This window comes from Leptodactylus fuscus, chromosome 2, assembly GCF_031893055.1.
Source record: "Leptodactylus fuscus isolate aLepFus1 chromosome 2, aLepFus1.hap2, whole genome shotgun sequence".
In the NCBI taxonomy this organism is placed as follows: domain Eukaryota; kingdom Metazoa; phylum Chordata; class Amphibia; order Anura; family Leptodactylidae; genus Leptodactylus; species Leptodactylus fuscus.
Window position 1 is genome coordinate 9766038 of NC_134266.1, and position 20913 is coordinate 9786950.

At 43.3% G+C, this 20913-nt stretch overlaps 1 protein-coding gene across 1 annotated transcript in view; it reads left to right on the forward strand.

Moving 5' to 3' along the window:
* The window catches only part of SPAG17 (sperm associated antigen 17), a 93732-nt gene that overhangs the window by 35076 nt on the left and 37743 nt on the right, over positions 1 to 20913 (forward strand). Inside the window, exons 8-17 of the mRNA XM_075263034.1 lie at positions 7226 to 7384; positions 7913 to 8015; positions 8258 to 8376; positions 8568 to 8705; positions 9904 to 10023; positions 15268 to 15418; positions 16244 to 16465; positions 16554 to 16594; positions 17604 to 17720; positions 17877 to 18031. Of these exons, the coding sequence (XP_075119135.1) occupies positions 7226 to 7384; positions 7913 to 8015; positions 8258 to 8376; positions 8568 to 8705; positions 9904 to 10023; positions 15268 to 15418; positions 16244 to 16465; positions 16554 to 16594; positions 17604 to 17720; positions 17877 to 18031 (1325 nt within the window). The remainder of the gene's footprint in view (positions 1 to 7225; positions 7385 to 7912; positions 8016 to 8257; positions 8377 to 8567; positions 8706 to 9903; positions 10024 to 15267; positions 15419 to 16243; positions 16466 to 16553; positions 16595 to 17603; positions 17721 to 17876; positions 18032 to 20913) is intronic.

A 20913-nucleotide genomic window follows, 5' to 3' on the forward strand; every position in this document is an offset into this window, starting at 1 on the left:
GGAGTATTACGGGTGTGTAGTAATAATGAGAGGAGTAATACAGGTGTGTTGTAATAGTGAGAGGAGTAATACAGGTGTGTAGTAATAGTGAGATGAGTAATACTGGTGTATAGTAATAATGAGAGGAGTAATACAGGTGTGTAGTAACAATGAGAGAAGTAATACAGGTGTGTAGTAATAATGAGAGCAGTAATACAGGTGTGTAGTAATAATGATAGTAGTAATACAGTTGTGTAGTAATAAGGAGAGTATTAATACAGGTGTGTAGTAATAATGAGAAGAGTAATACAGGTGTGTAGTAATAATGAGAGTAGTAATACAGGTGTGTAGTAATAGTGAGAGGAGTAATACAGGTGTGTAGTAATAATGAGAGTAGTAATACAGTTGTGTAGTAATAATGAGAGCAGTAATACAGGTGTGTAGTAATAATGAGAGGATTAATACAGGTGTGTAGTAATAATGAGAGTAGTAATACAGGTGTGTTGTAATAATGAGAGGAGTAATACAGGTGTGTAGTAATAATGAGAGGAGTAATACAGGTGTGTAGTAATAATGAGAGGATTAATACAGGTGTGTAGTAATAATGAGAGGAGTAATACAGGTGTGTAGTAATAATGAGAGGAGTAATACAGGTGTGTAGTAATAATGAGAGCAGTAATACAGGTGTGTAGTAATAGTGAGAGGAGTAATACAGGTGTGTAGTAACAATGAGAGCAGTAATACAGGTGTGTAGTAATAGTGAGAGGAGTAATACAGGTGTGTAGTAATAGTGAGAGGAGTAATACTGGTGTATAGTAATAGTGAGAGGAGTAATACAGGTGTGTAGTAATAGTGAGAGGAGTAATACAGGTGTGTAGTAATAGTGAGAGGAGTAATACAGGTGTGTAGTAATAGTGAGAGGAGTAATACTGGTGTATAGTAATAATGAGATGAGTAATACAGGTGTGTAGTAACAATGAGAGTAGTAATACAGGTGTGTAGTAATAATGAGAGGAGTATTACGGGTGTGTAGTAATAATGAGACGAGTAATACAGGTGTGTAGTAATAATGAGAGCAGTAATACAGGTGTGTTGTAATAGTGAGAGGAGTAATACAGGTGTGTAGTAATAGTGAGAGGAGTAATACAGGTGTGTAGTAATAGTGAGAGGAGTAATACAGGTGTGTAGTAATAGTGAGAGGAGTAATACTGGTGTATAGTAATAATGAGAGGAGTAATTCAGGTGTGTAGTAACAATGAGAGTAGTAATACAGGTGTGTAGTAATAATGAGAGGAGTATTACGGGTGTGTAGTAATAATGAGAGGAGTAATACAGGTGTGTAGTAATAATGAGAGCAGTAATACAGGTGTGTTGTAATAGTGAGAGGAGTAATACAGGTGTGTAGTAATAGTGAGATGAGTAATACTGGTGTATAGTAATAATGAGAGGAGTAATACAGGTGTGTAGTAACAATGAGAGAAGTAATACAGGTGTGTAGTAATAATGAGAGCAGTAAAACAGGTGTGTAGTAATAATGAGAGTAGTAATACAGTTGTGTAGTAATAATGAGAGGATTAATACAGGTGTGTAGTAATAATGAGAGGAGTAATACAGGTGTGTAGTAATAATGAGAGGAGTAATACAGGTGTGTAGTAACAATGAGAGAAGTAATACTGGTGTGTAGTAATAATGAGAGCAGTAATACAGGTGTGTAGTAATAATGAGAGGATTAATACAGGTGTGTAGTAATAATGAGAGTAGTAATACAGGTGTGTTGTAATAATGAGAGGAGTAATACAGGTGTGTAGTAATAATGAGAGGAGTAATACAGGTGTGTAGTAATAATGAGAGGATTAATACAGGTGTGTAGTAATAATGAGAGGAGTAATACAGGTGTGTAGTAATAATGAGAGGAGTAATACAGGTGTGTAGTAATAATGAGAGAAGTAATACAGGTGTGTAGTAATAATGAGAGGAGTATTACAGGTTTGTAGTAATAATGAGAGGATTAATACAGGTGTGTAGTAATAATGAGAGGAGTAATACAGGTGTGTAGTAATAATGAGAGGAGTAATACAGGTGTGTATTAATAATGAGAGTAGTAATACAGGTGTGTTGTAATAATGAGAGGAGTAATACAGGTGTGTAGTAATAGTGAGAGGAGTAATACTGGTGTATAGTAATAATGAGAGCAGTAATACAGGTGTGTAGTAACAATGAGAGTAGTAATTCAGGTGTGTAGTAACAATGAGAGCAGTAATACAGGTGTGTAGTAATAATGAGAGGAGTAGTACAGGTGTGTAGTAATAATGAAAGTAGTAATACAGGTGTGTAGTAATAATGAGAGGCGTATAACGGGTGTGTAGTAATAATGAGAGCAGTAATACAGGTGTGTAGTAATAATGAGAGTAGTAATACAGGTGTGTAGTAATAATGAGAGCAGTAATACAGGTGTGTAGTAATAATGAGAGGAGTAATACAGGTGTGTTGTAATAATGAGAGTAGTAATACAGGTGTGTTGTAATAATGAGAGGAGTAATACAGGTGTGTAGTAATAATGAGAGGAGTAATACAGGTGTGTAGTAATAATGAGAGGATTAATACAGGTGTGTAGTAATAATGAGAGGAGTAATACAGGTGTGTAGTAATAATGAGAGTAGTAATACAGGTGTGTAGTAATAATGAGAGTAGTAATACAGGTGTGTAGTAATAATGAGAGGAGTATTACAGGTGTGTAGTAATAATGAGAGCAGTAATACAGGTGTGTAGTAATAATGAGAGCAATAATATAGGTGTGTAGTAATAATGAGAGGAGTATTACGGGTGTGTAGTAATAATGACAGCAGTAATACAGGTGTGCAGTAATAATGAGAGCAGTAATACAGGTGTGTTGTAATAGTGAGAGGAGTAATACAGGTGTGTAGTAATAGTGAGAGGAGTAATACAGGTGTGTAGTAATAGTGAGAGGAGTATTACTGGTGTATAGTAATAATGAGAGGAGTAATACAGGTGTGTAGCAACAATGAAAGTAGTAATACAGGTGTGTAGTAATAATGAGAGGAGTATTACGGGTGTGTAGTAATAATGAGAGGAGTAATACAGGTGTGTAGTAATAATGAGAGCAGTAAAACAGGTGTGTTGTAATAGTGAGAGGAGTAATACAGGTGTGTAGTAATAGTGAGATGAGTAATACTGGTGTATAGTAATAATGAGAGGAGTAATACAGGTGTGTAGTAACAATGAGAGAAGTAATACAGGTGTGTAGTAATAATGAGAGCAGTAATACAGGTGTGTAGTAATAATGAGAGTAGTAATACAGTTGTGTAGTACTAATGAGAGGATTAATACAGGTGTGTAGTAATAATGAAAGGAGTAATACAGGTGTGTAGTAATAATGAGAGGAGTAATACAGGTGTGTAGTAATAATGAGAGTAGTAATACAGGTGTGTAGTAATAATGAGAGGAGTAATACAGGTGTGTAGTAATAATGAGAGGATTAATACAGGTGTGTAGTAATAATGAGAGGAGTAATACAGGTGTGTAGTTACAATGAGAGAAGTAATACAGGTGTGTAGTAATAATGAGAGCAGTAATACAGGTGTGTTGTAATAATGAGAGGATTAATACAGGTGTGTAGTAATAATGAGAGTAGTAATACAGGTGTGTTGTAATAATGAGAGGAGTAATACAGGTGTGTAGTAATAATGAGAGGAGTAATACAGGTGTGTAGTAATAATGAGAGGATTAATACAGGTGTGTAGTAATAATGAGAGGAGTAATACAGGTGTGTAGTAATAATGAGAGGAGTAATACAGGTGTGTAGTAATAATGAGAGGAGTAATACAGGTGTGTAGTAATAATGAGAGGAGTAATACAGGTGTGTAGTAATAATGAGAGGATTAATACAGGTGTGTAGTAATAATGAGAGGAGTAATACAGGTGTGTAGTAATAATGAGAGGAGTAATACAGGTGTGTAGTAATAATGAGAGTAGTAATACAGGTGTGTAGTAATAATGAGAGGAGTATTACAGGTGTGTAGTAATAATGAGAGCAGTAATACAGGTGTGTAGTAATAATGAGAGCAATAATACAGGTGTGTAGTAATAATGAGAGGAGTATTACGGGTGTGTAGTAATAATGACAGCCGTAATACAGGTGTGTAGTAATAATGAGAGCAGTAATACAGGTGTGTTGTAATAGTGAGAGGAGTAATGCAGGTGTGTAGTAATAGTGAGAGGAGTAATACAGGTGTGTAGTAATAGTGAGAGGAGTAATACAGGTGTGTAGTAATAGTGAGAGGAGTAATACTGGTGTATAGTAATAATGAGAGGAGTAATACAGGTGTGTAGTAACAATGAGTAGTAATACAGGTGTGTAGTAATAATGAGAGGAGTATTACGGGTGTGTAGTAATAATGAGAGGAGTAATACAGGTGTGTAGTAATAATGAGAGCAGTAATACAGGTGTGTTGTAATAGTGAGAGGAGTAATACAGGTGTGTAGTAATAGTGAGATGAGTAATACTGGTGTATAGTAATAATGAGAGGAGTAATACAGGTGTGTAGTAACAATGAGAGAAGTAATACAGGTGTGTAGTAATAATGAGAGCAGTAATACAGGTGTGTAGTAATAATGATAGTAGTAATACAGTTGTGTAGTAATAAGGAGAGTATTAATACAGGTGTGTAGTAATAATGAGAAGAGTAATACAGGTGTGTAGTAATAATGAGAGTAGTAATACAGGTGTGTAGTAATAGTGAGAGGAGTAATACAGGTGTGTAGTAATAATGAGAGTAGTAATACAGGTGTGTAGTAATAATGAGAGCAGTAATACAGGTGTGTAGTAATAATGAGAGGATTAATACAGGTGTGTAGTAATAATGAGAGTAGTAATACAGGTGTGTTGTAATAATGAGAGGAGTAATACAGGTGTGTAGTAATAATGAGAGGAGTAATACAGGTGTGTAGTAATAATGAGAGGATTAATACAGGTGTGTAGTAATAATGAGAGGAGTAATACAGGTGTGTAGTAATAATGAGAGGAGTAATACAGGTGTGTAGTAATAATGAGAGTAGTAATACAGGTGTGTAGTAATAATGAGAGGAGTATTACAGGTTTGTAGTAATAATGAGAGCAATAATACAGGTGTGTAGTAATAATGAGAGGAGTATTACGGGTGTGTAGTAATAATGAGAGCAGTAATACAGGTGTGTAGTAATAATGAGAGCAGTAATACAGGTGTGTTGTAATAGTGAGAGGAGTAATACAGGTGTGTAGTAATAATGAGAGGAGTAATACAGGTGTGTAGTAATAATGAGAGGAGTAATACAGGTGTGTAGTAATAATGAGAGGAGTAATACAGGTGTGTAGTAATAATGAGAGGAGTAATACAGGTGTGTAGTAACAATGAGAGAAGTAATACAGGTGTGTAGTAATAATGAGAGCAGTAATACAGGTGTGTAGTAATAATGAGAGGATTAATACAGGTGTGTAGTAATAATGAGAGTAGTAATACAGGTGTGTTGTAATAATGAGAGGAGTAATACAGGTGTGTAGTAATAATGAGAGGAGTAATACAGGTGTGTAGTAATAATGAGAGGATTAATACAGGTGTGTAGTAATAATGAGAGGAGTAATACAGTTGTGTAGTAATAATGAGAGGAGTAATACAGGTGTGTAGTAATAATGAGAGTAGTAATACAGGTGTGTAGTAATAATGAGAGGAGTATTACAGGTTTGTAGTAATAATGAGAGCAATAATACAGGTGTGTAGTAATAATGAGAGGAGTATTACGGGTGTGTAGTAATAATGAGAGCAGTAATACAGGTGTGTAGTAATAATGAGAGCAGTAATACAGGTGTGTTGTAATAGTGAGAGGAGTAATACAGGTGTGTAGTAATAGTGAGAGGAGTAATACAGGTGTGTAGTAATAGTGAGAGGAGTAATACAGGTGTGTAGTAATAATGAGAGTAGTAATACAGGTGTGTAGTAATAATGAGAGCAGTAATACAGGTGTGTAGTAATAATGAGAGGATTAATACAGGTGTGTAGTAATAATGAGAGTAGTAATACAGGTGTGTTGTAATAATGAGAGGAGTAATACAGGTGTGTAGTAATAATGAGAGGAGTAATACAGGTGTGTAGTAATAATGAGAGGATTAATACAGGTGTGTAGTAATAATGAGAGGAGTAATACAGGTGTGTAGTAATAATGAGAGGAGTAATACAGGTGTGTAGTAATAATGAGAGTAGTAATACAGGTGTGTAGTAATAATGAGAGGAGTATTACAGGTTTGTAGTAATAATGAGAGAAGTAATACAGGTGTGTAGTAATAATGAGAGGAGTATTACGGGTGTGTAGTAATAATGAGAGCAGTAATACAGGTGTGTAGTAATAATGAGAGCAGTAATACAGGTGTGTTGTAATAGTGAGAGGAGTAATACAGGTGTGTAGTAATAATGAGAGGAGTAATACAGGTGTGTAGTAATAATGAGAGGAGTAATACAGGTGTGTAGTAATAATGAGAGGAGTAATACAGGTGTGTAGTAATAATGAGAGGAGTAATACAGGTGTGTAGTAACAATGAGAGAAGTAATACAGGTGTGTAGTAATAATGAGAGCAGTAATACAGGTGTGTAGTAATAATGAGAGGATTAATACAGGTGTGTAGTAATAATGAGAGTAGTAATACAGGTGTGTTGTAATAATGAGAGGAGTAATACAGGTGTGTAGTAATAATGAGAGGAGTAATACAGGTGTGTAGTAATAATGAGAGGATTAATACAGGTGTGTAGTAATAATGAGAGGAGTAATACAGGTGTGTAGTAATAATGAGAGGAGTAATACAGGTGTGTAGTAATAATGAGAGCAATAATACAGGTGTGTAGTAATAATGAGAGGAGTATTACGGGTGTGTAGTAATAATGAGAGCAGTAATACAGGTGTGTAGTAATATTGAGAGCAGTAATACAGGTGTGTTGTAATAGTGAGAGGAGTAATACAGGTGTGTAGTAATAGTGAGAGGAGTAATACAGGTGTATAGTAATAATGAGAGGAGTAATACAGGTGTGTAGTAACAATGAGAGTAGTAGTACAGGTGTGTAGTAATAATGAGACGAGTATTACGGGTGTGTAGTAATAATGAGAGGAGTAATACAGGTGTATATGATAATAATGTTGCGTGGATTAATACGTAGCGCTGTTTTCCTGTGTCAGAGTCTAATGTCTCCTGTGTTACTTGTAGCTGTCTTATGCCACTGATATCTTTGAAAACATCGCTTGTCTCATGTACGACTGCTTGGACTGGAGGAGACAGTACCAGTGTTACCTCTCTAATATGGAGGTCATTTATGTCCCAGAGGTGGCCCAGGAGTCTCCGGAGAAGCCTCCAGCAGTGCCAGAGGTGAGAGGTCACAGCCATACTGTATAGGGTGCACTCATATGATATCACTATAATACATGGAATATTAGAGAAGTATCAAAACCCTCAAGATGACGGGGGCAGTTATGGGTGTAATTGGGGTCAGAAAGCTATACTCTTGGGTTATTTATACTGGCTTTGTCATAGTGAATGGGTTTGAACACAGACCACCGGGTTTCAGTTCCCTGTCCAGTTTTGCGGGTTGAGAAGACGGAAACCGGCCGGATTGGCTAAACCGGAGACCACACACAGATGTGAACCCACCCTTAGGAACTGGCGTAGCTTTCCATTATGGCCCACCCCTGGGTTACATGACATTTTAGATGCCCGGAGACTGTAAATAGACGGTTGCATATGCCCCTCCCATGAGGAGCAGTCTTCTCTATTCATGGAGGCAAGACTGATTGGGACTTGTGGGGGAAATGTCGTGGAATCTGGTGACAGGAGGACTGAGTAATCCCATCCTCAGGTGACTTGACCCCCTAACAGCCGCTTCCTTTGTCCCTTTAGACTCCGGCCGTGCTCTTGCCATCAACTCCGACAGGCAAAAAGAAGAGTCAAGTGGAAGAGTTCAATGCGTCACTTTCCCTGCCACCTCCAACTCCCCCAAGCGGTATGTACAGTATGTAAGATCAGGCCGGGGAGAGCATGGCAGAGCCAGACAGTATACTATAAACCTTTGCCGCCAGACCTCCATGCTTTACACTGCGGGCTGCATCTAGAGCACAGTGCAAAATAGATACAAAGCCTTATACATATCGACCCTGCAAAGGGGCACAAAGTGCATGGTCAATGCAATATACAGCCACTAAAGATCCCCTCCCCATATAAATCTGTTGCTCTCTGTGTCTACAGGACAGACGGAGACCCCTCCGCCACAGGACGTGGACACCCGGTTGTACAACGAGCTGCTGTGTGATGTTCCTGCGCACCTGCTGTCGGTTCCGGTCATACTGCACTGCATGCTGGAGCAGGTACTCTCAATTGCCCTGTGCTGACATATTGTGAATGCAGCTTTGGTTATCACTAGAGTATAAATATGCTGTAATCCAACACAGTTAGTACATGTGCAGTATATTCTGTAGCTCATGCCTCAGTCTGATCTGCAGAGCTTACAGTCTATCAGCAGTTGCTATGTATGACCATGAGACTGTGCTTCTGGCAGGTTGTTGCAACTGAAAAAGTTCTATTACCTCCGAGTGAGATGGCGGCGGAGCCCCGAACAGATGGCCTTGACCCCGACATTGCCGAGCACTTGGTATCAGTCCTGGATTCACTGTCCCTCTCAGAGAAAGAGAAGAAGGTTAGTGCTTGGTGACCTGGACCGGGGAGGAAAGGGTTATTAGACTGTATTAGGCAGTATATCATATGCTATACAGTGCTATATCATTCCTAATAATGTTATTGCCTTAAAGAGGGTGACCGGATAATGTTTACTTACAGAACTAAATTATATCAGAGCCATACAGTGCCCAGTAATATTAGTGCTATATAATGCGCAATCATAACAGTGCTCAGTAATAATAGTGCCATACATAATAGTGCCATACAGTGCACAGTAATAATAGTGCCATACAGTTCCCAGTAATATTAGTGCTATATAATGCCCAATCATAACAGTGCACAGTAATAATAGTGCCATATAATGTCCAATAGTAGCAGTGCACAGTAATAATAGTGCCATACAGTGCCCAGTAATATTAGTGCTATATAATGCCCAATCATAACAGTGCACAGTAATAATAGTGCCATATAATGTCCAATAGTAGCAGTGCACAGTAATAATAGTGCCATACAGTGCTCAGTAATATTAGTGCTATATAATGTCCAATAATAATAGTGCCTAGTAATAATAGTGCCATACAGTGCCCAGTAATATTAGTGCTATATAATGTCCAATAATAACAGTGCACAGTAATAATAGTGCCATACAGTGCCCAGTAATATTAGTGCTATATAATGTGCAATAATAATAGTGCTCAGTAATAATAGTGCCATACAGTGCCCAGTAATATTAGTGCTATATAATGTCCAATAATAACAGTGCACAGTAATAATAGTGCCATACAGTGCTCAGTAATATTAGTGCTATATAATGTCCAATAATAACAGTGCTCAATAATAATAGTGCCATACAGTGCCCAGTAATATTAGTGCTATATAATATCCAATAATAACAGTGCTCAGTAATTACAGTGCCATATAATGTCCAATGGTAGCAGTGCCCTACAGTGTTCAGCAATAATTGGGCCATATTGTGCCTGATAATATTAGTACCATATATTGCATTATAATAACAGTGCCCAGTAATAATATTGCCATATAATGCCCTATAATATCAGAGCACTACAGTGCCCAGTAATTATAGTGATATATAGTGTGTGCTCATAGATCCCAAATAATGGTGCCATACAGTGCCTAATGGTAGCAGAGCCTGATAGTAACGCTGTCACACAGCTCCTTGATCCCAGTTCACATCTGCCACAATTTTTCCTCTTTAGAACTTGTATAACATCTTCCTGGTGAGCAACAAGGAGGAGAAGACCATGGACACGCGAGGACCTCGTCTGATCAGTTACCACGACCATATCCGGGAGAAGAGTCATCAGGGGGAGTTAAAGGCAATGATGGAGCATCGGACTTGTATAGAGACTGCGGACAGGACTACAAACATGTATAGTAACCGGGGACAGGACTACAGGACATGTATAGTGACCGGGGACAGAACTACAGGACATGTATAGTGACCGGGGACAGGACTACAGGACATGTATAGTGACCGGGGACAGGACTACAGGACATGTATAGTGACCGGGGACAGGACTACAGGACATGTATAGTGACCGGGGACAGGACTACAGGACATGTATAGTAACCGGGGACAGGACTACAGGACATGTATAGAGACCGGGGACAGGACTACAGGACATGTATAGTGACCGGGGACAGGACTACAGGACATGTATAGTGACCGGGGACAGGACTACAGGACATGTATAGTGACTGGGGACAGGACTACAGGACATGTATAGTGACCGGGGACAGGACTACAGGACATGTATAGAGACTGCGGACAGGACTACAAACATGTATAGTAACCGGGGACAGGACTACAGGACATGTATAGTGACCGGGGACAGAACTACAGGACATGTATAGTGACCGGGGACAGGACTACAGGACATGTATAGTGACCGGGGACAGGACTACAGGACATGTATAGTGACCGGGGACAGGACTACAGGACATGTATAGTGACCGGGGACAGGACTACAGGACATGTATAGTAACCGGGGACAGGACTACAGGACATGTATAGAGACCGGGGACAGGACTACAGGACATGTATAGTGACCGGGGACAGGACTACAGGACATGTATAGTGACCGGGGACAGGACTACAGGACATGTATAGTGACTGGGGACAGGACTACAGGACATGTATAGTGACTGGGGACAGGACTACAGGACATGTATAGTGACCGGGGACAGAACTACAGGACATGTATAGTGACCGGGGACAGAACTACAGGACATGTATAGTGACCGGGGACAGAACTACAGGACATGTATAGTGACCGAGGACAGGACTACAGGACATGTATAGTGACCGGGGACAGGACTACAGGACATGTATAGTGACCGAGGACAGGACTACAGGACATGTATAGTGACCGGGGACAGGACTACAGGACATGTATAGTGACCGGGGACAGGACTGTAGGACATGTATATAGACCGAGGACAGGACTACAGGACATGTATAGTGACCGGGGACAGGACTACAGGACATGTATAGTGACCGGGGACAGGACTACAGGACATGTATAGAGACCGGGGACAGGACTACAGGACATGTATAGTGACCGAGGACAGGACTACAGGACATGTATAGTGACCGGGGACAGGACTACAGGACATGTATAGTGACCGGGGACAGGACTACAGGACATGTATAGAGACCGGGGACAGGACTACAGGACATGTATAGTGACCGGGGACAGGACTACAGGACATGTATAGAGACCAGGGATAGGACTACAGGACATGTATAGTGACCGGGGACAGGACTACAGGACATGTATAGTGACCGGGGACAGGACTACAGGACATGTATAGTGACCGGGGACAGGACTACAGGACATGTATAGAGACCAGGGACAGGACTACAGGACATGTATAGTGACTGGGGATAGGATTACAGGACATGTATAGTGACCGGGGACAGGACTACAGGACATGTATAGAGACCAGGGACAGGACTACAGGACATGTATAGTGACCGGGGACAGGACTACAGGACATGTATAGTGACTGGGGACAGGACTACAGGACATGTATAGAGACCGGGGACAGGACTACAGGACATGTATAGTGACCGAGGACAGGACTACAGGACATGTATAGTGACCGGGGACAGGACTACAGGACATGTATAGTGACTGGGGATAGGATTACAGGACATGTATAGAGACCAGGGATAGGACTACAGGACATGTATAGTGACCGGGGACAGGACTACAGGACATGTATAGTGACCGGGGACAGGACTACAGGACATGTATAGTGACCGGGGACAGGACTACAGGACATGTATAGTGACCGGGGACAGGACTACAGGACATGTATAGTGACCGGGGACAGGACTACAGGACATGTATAGTAACCGGGGACAGGACTACAGGACATGTATAGTGACTGGGGACAGGACTACAGGACATGTATAGTGACCGGGGACAGGACTACAGGACATGTATAGTGACCGGGGACAGGACTACAGGACATGCATAGTGACCGGGGACAGGACTACAGGACATGTATAGTGACCGGGGACAGGACTGTAGGACATGTATATAGACCGAGGACAGGACTACAGGACATGTATAGTGACCGAGGACAGGACTACAGGACATGTATAGTGACCGGGGACAGGACTACAGGACATGTATAGAGACCAGGGATAGGACTACAGGACATGTATAGTGACCGGGGACAGGACTACAGGACATGTATAGTGACCGGGGACAGGACTACAGGACATGTATAGTGACCGGGGACAGGACTACAGGACATGTATAGAGACCAGGGACAGGACTACAGGACATGTATAGTGACTGGGGATAGGATTACAGGACATGTATAGTGACCGGGGACAGGACTACAGGACATGTATAGAGACCAGGGACAGGACTACAGGACATGTATAGTGACCGGGGACAGGACTGTAGGACATGTATAGTGACCGGGGACAGGACTACAGGACATGTATAGTGACTGGGGACAGGACTACAGGACATGTATAGAGACCGGGGACAGGACTACAGGACATGTATAGTGACCGAGGACAGGACTACAGGACATGTATAGTGACCGGGGACAGGACTACAGGACATGTATAGTGACTGGGGATAGGATTACAGGACATGTATAGAGACCAGGGATAGGACTACAGGACATGTATAGTGACCGGGGACAGGACTACAGGACATGTATAGTGACCGGGGACAGGACTACAGGACATGTATAGTGACCGGGGACAGGACTACAGGACATGTATAGTGACCGGGGACAGGACTACAGGACATGTATAGTGACCGGGGACAGGACTACAGGACATGTATAGTAACCGGGGACAGGACTACAGGACATGTATAGTGACTGGGGACAGGACTACAGGACATGTATAGTGACCGGGGACAGGACTACAGGACATGTATAGTGACCGGGGACAGGACTACAGGACATGTATAGAGACCAGGGACAGGACTACAGGACATGTATAGAGACTGGGGACAGGACTACAGGACATGTATAGTGACCGAGGACAGAACGACAGGACATGTATAGAGACCGGGGACAGGACTACAGGACATGTATAGTGACCGGGGACAGGACTACAGGACATGTATAGTGACCGAGGACAGAACGACAGGACATGTATAGAGACCGGGGACAGGACTACAGGACATGTATAGAGACGTGACCGGGGACAGGACTATAGGACATGTATAGTGACCGGGGACAGGACTACAGGACATGTATAGTGACCGGGGACAGGACTACAGGACATGTATAGTCACCGGGGACAGGACTACAGGACATGTATAGTGACCGGGGACAGGACTACAGGACATGTATAGTGACCAGGGGACAGGACTACAGGACATGTATAGTGACCGGGGACAGGACTACAGGACATGTATAGTGACCGGGGACAGGACTACAGGACATGTATAGTGACCGGGGACAGGACTACAGGACATGTATAGTGACCGGGGACAGGACTACAGGACATGTATAGAGACCGGGGACAGGACTACAGGACATGTATAGAGACCGGGGACAGGATTACAGGACATGTATAGTGACCGGGGACAGGACTACAGGACATGTATAGTGACCGGGGACAGGACTGTAGGACATGTATATAGACCAAGGACAGGACTACAGGACATGTATAGTGACCGGGGACAGGACTACAGGACATGTATAGTGACCGGGGACAGGATTACAGGACATGTATAGTGACCGGGGACAGGACTACAGGACATGTATAGAGACGTGACCGGGGACAGGACTACAGGACATGTATAGTGACTGGGGACAGGACTACAGGACATGTATAGTGACCGGGGACAGGACTACAGGACATGTATAGTGACCGGGGACAGGACTACAGGACATGTATAGAGACCAGGGACAGGACTACAGGACATGTATAGAGACTGGGGACAGGACTACAGGACATGTATAGTGACCGAGGACAGAACGACAGGACATGTATAGAGACCGGGGACAGGACTACAGGACATGTATAGTGACCGGGGACAGGACTACAGGACATGTATAGTGACCGAGGACAGAACGACAGGACATGTATAGAGACCGGGGACAGGACTACAGGACATGTATAGAGACGTGACCGGGGACAGGACTATAGGACATGTATAGTGACCGGGGACAGGACTACAGGACATGTATAGTGACCGGGGACAGGACTACAGGACATGTATAGTCACCGGGGACAGGACTACAGGACATGTATAGTGACCGGGGACAGGACTACAGGACATGTATAGTGACCAGGGGACAGGACTACAAACATGTATAGTCACCGGGGACAGGACTACAGGACATGTATAGTGACCGGGGACAGGATTACAGGACATGTATAGTGACCGGGGACAGGACTACAGGACATGTATAGTGACCGGGGACAGGACTGTAGGACATGTATATAGACCAAGGACAGGACTACAGGACATGTATAGTGACCGGGGACAGGACTACAGGACATGTATAGTGACTGGGGACAGGACTACAGGACATGTATAGTGACCAGGGGACAGGACTACAGGACATGTATAGAGACCGGGGACAGGACTACAAACATGTATAGTCACCGGGGACAGGACTACAGGACATGTATAGTGACCGGGGACAGGACTACAGGACATGTATAGTGACCGAGGACAGGACTACAGGACATGTATAGTGACCGGGGACAGGACTACAGGACATGTATAGTGACCGGGGACAGGACTACAGGACATGTATAGTGACCGGGGAAAGGACTACAGGACATGTATAGTGACCGGGGACAGGACTACAGGACATGTATAGTGACCGGGGACAGGACTACAGGACATGTATAGTGACCGGGGACAGGACTACAGGACATGTATAGTGACCGGGGACAGGACTACAGGACATGTATAGTGACCGGGGACAGGACTACAGGACATGTATAGAGACCGGGGACAGGACTACAGGACATGTATAGTGACCGGGGACAGGACTACAGGACATATATAGTGATCAGGGACAAGACCATATGTGTATAGTTACATATATGTATATTCCAGGTTTCTCCAACAATCAATCCCATTGAAATAGAAGAGATGATGCTGGAGAAACTTCCGGTCGTTCAGCCCCTCCGCTTTCACCAGCTGCCCCCCGAGATCAACTCTCGGAGACTGGCCCAGATACACGAGCTCATGCACTACTGCAACACGGGTAAAGATTATACACCAGTGTAACATGCATAACTCACGTGTCCTGGTATAACATGGGTAAATTCTGCTTATAGATCATCTACTGGTATAACGTTGGCAATTACACTCAGTGGCCAAAAGTCTCGGGCAGGCGTGTCCCAGTGCCGGTTGTGTTGGATATGATGCTCATACAGTGTGATGCGATGGGGCCTATGGCGCTAGTGTCACCAGGATATGTGAGCAGTCAGATGCAGACAGGTCTCTCGTGAACATGGCAGCACGTCGCGAGTTAAAGAGGAGGGCACATGCAGTTCTATATACTGCTGGAAAGCTGACAGTGCTCTGAATTCAGCGCACTGTCGGCTTTCCCGATCTGTGCCCCGGGTAAAGCGCTATTGGTTCCGGTACCGTAGCGCTTTACAGTCAGAAGGGCGTTTCTGACAGCCAGGGACGCCCTTCTGCCCAGCAGCGCCTATCGCGCTGCACAGTGTGAGTGGGGAGGAACGCCGTTCCTCCCCGCTCACACAGTACAGCGCGATAGGCGCTGCTGGGCAGAAGGGCGTCCCTGGCTGTCAGAAATATGGAAAGAGTCAAGAGTGCAACATTGTAAAGGGGCAATGTGGAATGAGACAAGAGTGCAACATTATAACAGGGAGATATGGAAAGAGTCAAGAACGCAACATTGTAACATGGGTAATTATCATATCCTGGTATAACATGGGTAACTATCATGTCCAGGTATAACATGGGTAACTATCATGTCCAGGTATAACATGGGTAATTATCGTGCCCGGGTCTAACATGGGTAAATATTGATCAGATCCCGCTATTTCTTCCTTTAATCCAGAGCTCCAGTCTTGGGAAGAAATCACCCGGGCGTTTAAGCTTCTGACGTTTCAGAGTCTGACACTCAGTGGTTTTGATGAGTTTGGTGAGTTGGAGGGTGCGGGGACGATGCTGGCGGCAGACGGGCGCATACCCTGGGACAATCCAGCTGCTTTCGCACAAGAAGTGCTAAAGATTTCCAGTGTGAGGAAGATGTATGAGAAGAGAGCGGTGTACACTTCCGGTATGTTCCGCCATTGCCGGCCATGGTGTCTGTCATCCTTCTGATGCTCAGCTGATATGTGACTGCAGTTCTTCTTTCTCGCCTGCAGGGGGAACCGGTGGGCACAGTCTGGACGAGGAGTCGAGCGAGGTGAGGAAGATGGGACAGGGGTCCTAAACCATATGTAATTCAGAACACTGGGAAAGCTGGCTGATATGTCTTGTGAGGAGGGGGGCCATATTTTTACCTAACCTTACTGCCCTACATGACTGTCACCCTACTTTCCCGGAGCCCTGACTGCATGTTTGTCATTCAGGAGCCTCAGAAAGCTGAGTGACACTAGGCAGTTTTTGTGAGCTTGTCTTTACTGATGAGCTCGGGGCAGGGAGGGTCTGTCAGATCTCTGAGTTGTTGTGGTAACACCTGTCGGCCATATTCCCCCGTCCCATGAATAACACTGTCTGGAGGGTGCGGAGGCTGCAGACAATCACATAACCGAACAATACACATATTTACATGATGGCAAGCTAAAGGAAATCAAGAGACGAGATTAGCGCCATCAGATGGTAACAACCTAGTCCTGGCCGGAGAGAGCATCATCCACACTGATCTCCAGATGGAGGGAGTGGGAATCTGACCATATATACACCGCCCAGTCCTGACTGATCGCGGAATGGAACGAGACAAGAGCGCAACACTGAAACAGGGCGATACGGAAAGTGACAAGAGCTCAACATTGTAACAGGGAGATATGGAAAGAGACAAGAGCGCAACATTGTAACGGTGATATGGAAAGAGACAAGAACGCAACATTGTAACAGGGCCATCATTGCCTCACTGTACAGGAGACAGACATCGCCTGAGACTCCGCCCCTCCCCCCCATACAGGACACAAATCTCATCTAAGACTCCGCCCATCCCCACTGTAATCCACTGCTTTCATGATCTCTCATTCTGGAGGACCCTCCACATTCATTTGTTACACAGCCAGTTAGTTGATTTTGATGATGCAACATGTAATACTTCATGTCACCTATGGGGGAGCTGCAGGAGAATTTTGCACATGCTGCCATTTCCTCCAGCAGCAGTGGGACATGTTGTCCTTATCATCTTATTTTTATGGGCACCTTCAAACCTATATAATTATTTCTCCAAGCAGGACGTTGAGGAGAAGGAAACCTCAGTGGCCAAACTCAGAGACATTCAGAAGACCCAGAGAAGATCCCTGAGTGACTGGTGTTATTCTGAGCACTATGAGCCAGCTGTTCTCATACAGGTAGAGTAGCGGCTCCACACCAGAATGTGGGGCCCATATACATCCCCTATATGACGTTCCAGTCCACAGCCCTAGCCTGTCAGCAGACTACACTGCTCCTTCCCCAGATAATTGATCTGCTGATGTTTACATGTGATGGTGTCCTTTGTGCTGCAGGTCATACATGAAGCTCTGGACTCATACACGTGTATGGATTCCTACTATCACACCCAGGACAATTCATTACTCATCGTCCTGCACAATCCCATGGACAAGTATCACCAAAGCCAGAAGTCCTGGGACATGGCCCTTCATTCCAACGTCAGCTTCAGGTCTGTTGTACTGAGCTGTGTCTGAAAACACTTTATCCTTTGTAGCCAGGGCATAGGAAATATGGAGTCAGTCTCTGACCTCATTATGACTGGTTCCCAAAAATGTTCTTCATACTTCTACCCATAACTGTATTCTTCATACATCTACCCACAACTCTGTCCTTCATACATCTACCCACAACTCTGTCCTTCATACATCTACCCACAACTCTGTCCTTCATACATCTACTCCCAACTCTGTCCTTCATACATCTACCCACATCTCTGTCCTTCATACATCTACCCACAACTCTGTCCTTCATACATCTACCCACAACTCTGTCCTTCATACATCTATCCACAACTCTGTCCTTCATACATCTACCCACAACTCTGTTCTTCATACATCTACCCACAACTCTGTCCTTCATACATCTACCCACAACTCTGTCCTTCATACATCTACCCACAACTCTGTCCTTCATACATCTACCCACAACTCTGTCCTTCATACATCTATCCACAACTCTGTCCTTCATACATCTACCCACAACTCTGTTCTTCATACATCTACCCACAACTCTGTCCTTCATACATCTACCCACAACTCTGTCCTTCATACATCTACCCACAACTCTGTCCTTCATACATCTACCCACAACTCTGTCCTTCATACATCTACTCACAACTCTGTCCTTCATACATCTACTCACAACTCTGTCCTTCATACATCTACCCACAACTCTGTTCTTCATACATCTACCCACAACTCTGTCCTTCATACATCTACCCACAACTCTGTCCTTCATACATCTACCCACAACTCTGTCCTTCATACATCTACCCACAACTCTGTCCTTCATACATCTACCGATAACTCTGTTCTTCATACATCTACTCCCAACTCTGTCCTTCATACATCTACCCACATCTCTGTCCTTCATACATCTACCCATAACTCTGTTCTTCATACATCTACCCACATCTCTGTCCTTCATACATCTACCCACAACTCTGTCCTTCATACATCTATCCACAACTCTGTCCTTCATACATCTACCCACAACTCTGTTCTTCATACATCTACCCACAACTCTGTCCTTCATACATCTACCCACAACTCTGTCCTTCATACATCTACCCACAACTCTGTCCTTCATACATCTACCCACAACTCTGTCCTTCATACATCTACTCAGAACTCTGTCCTTCATACATCTACTCACAACTCTGTCCTTCATACATCTACCCACAACTCTGTTCTTCATACATCTACCCACAACTCTGTCCTTCATACATCTACCCACAACTCTGTCCTTCATACATCTACCCACAACTCTGTCCTTCATACATCTACCCACAACTCTGTCCTTCATACATCTACCGATAACTCTGTTCTTCATACATCTACTCCCAACTCTGTCCTTCATACATCTACCCACATCTCTGTCCTTCATACATCTACCCATAACTCTGTTCTTCATACATCTACCCACAACTCTGTCCTTCATACATCTACCCACAACTCTGTCCTTCATACATCTACCCACAACTCTGTCCTTCATACATCTACCCACAACTCTGTCCTTCATACATCTACCCACAACTCTGTCCTTCATACATCTACTCACAACTCTGTCCTTCATACATCTACTCACAACTCTGTCCTTCATACATCTACCGACAACTCTGTCCTTCATACATCTACCCACAACCCTGTCCTTCATACATCTACCCACAACTCTGTCCTTCATACATCTACCCACAACTCTGTCCTTCGTACATCTACCCACAACTCTGTTCTTCATACATCTACCCACAACTCTGCCCTTCATACATCTACCCACAACTCTGTCCTTCATACATCTATCCACAACTCTGTTCTTCATACATCTACCCACAACTTTGTCCTTCATACATCTACCCACAAAATTCTGTCCTTCATACATCTACCCACAAAACTCTGCCCTTCATACATCTACCCACAACTCTGTCCTTCATACATCTACCCACAACTCTGTCCTTCATACATCTACTCTCAACTCTGTCCTTCATACATCTACTCACAACTCTGTCCTTCATACATCTACTCCCAACTCTGTCCTTCATACATCTACCCACAACTCTGTTCTTCATACATCTACCCACAACTCTGTCCTTCATACATTTACTCCCAACTCTGTCCTTCATACATCTACCCACAACTCTGTTCTTCATACATCTACCCACAACTCTGTCCTTCATACATCTACCCACAACTCTGTCCTTCATACATCTACCCACAACTCTGTCCTTCATACATCTACTCTCAACTCTGTCCTTCATACATCTACTCACAACTCTGTCCTTCATACATCTACTCCCAACTCTGTCCTTCATACATCTACCCAATACATCTACCCACAACTCTGTCCTTCATACATCTACCCACAACCCTGTTCTTCATACATCTACTCCCAACTCTGTCCTTCATACATCTACCCACAACCCTGTTCTTCATACATCTACTCCCAACTCTGTCCTTCATACATCTACCCACAACTCTGTTCTTCATACATCTACTCCCAACTCTGTCCTTCATACATCTACCCAATACATCTACCCACAACTCTGTTCTTCATACATCTACCCACAACTCTGCCCTTCATACATCTACCCACAACTCTGCTCTTCATACATCTACCCACAACTGTGTCCTTCATACATCTACCCACAACTCTGTCCTTCATACATCCACCCATAACTCTGTTCTTCATACATCTACCAATAACTCTGTTCTTCATACATCTACCGACAACTCTGTCCTTCATACATCTACCCATAACTCTGTCCTTCATACATCTACCCACAATTCTGTTCTTCATACATCTACCCATAATTGTGTTCTTCATACATCCAGCCTT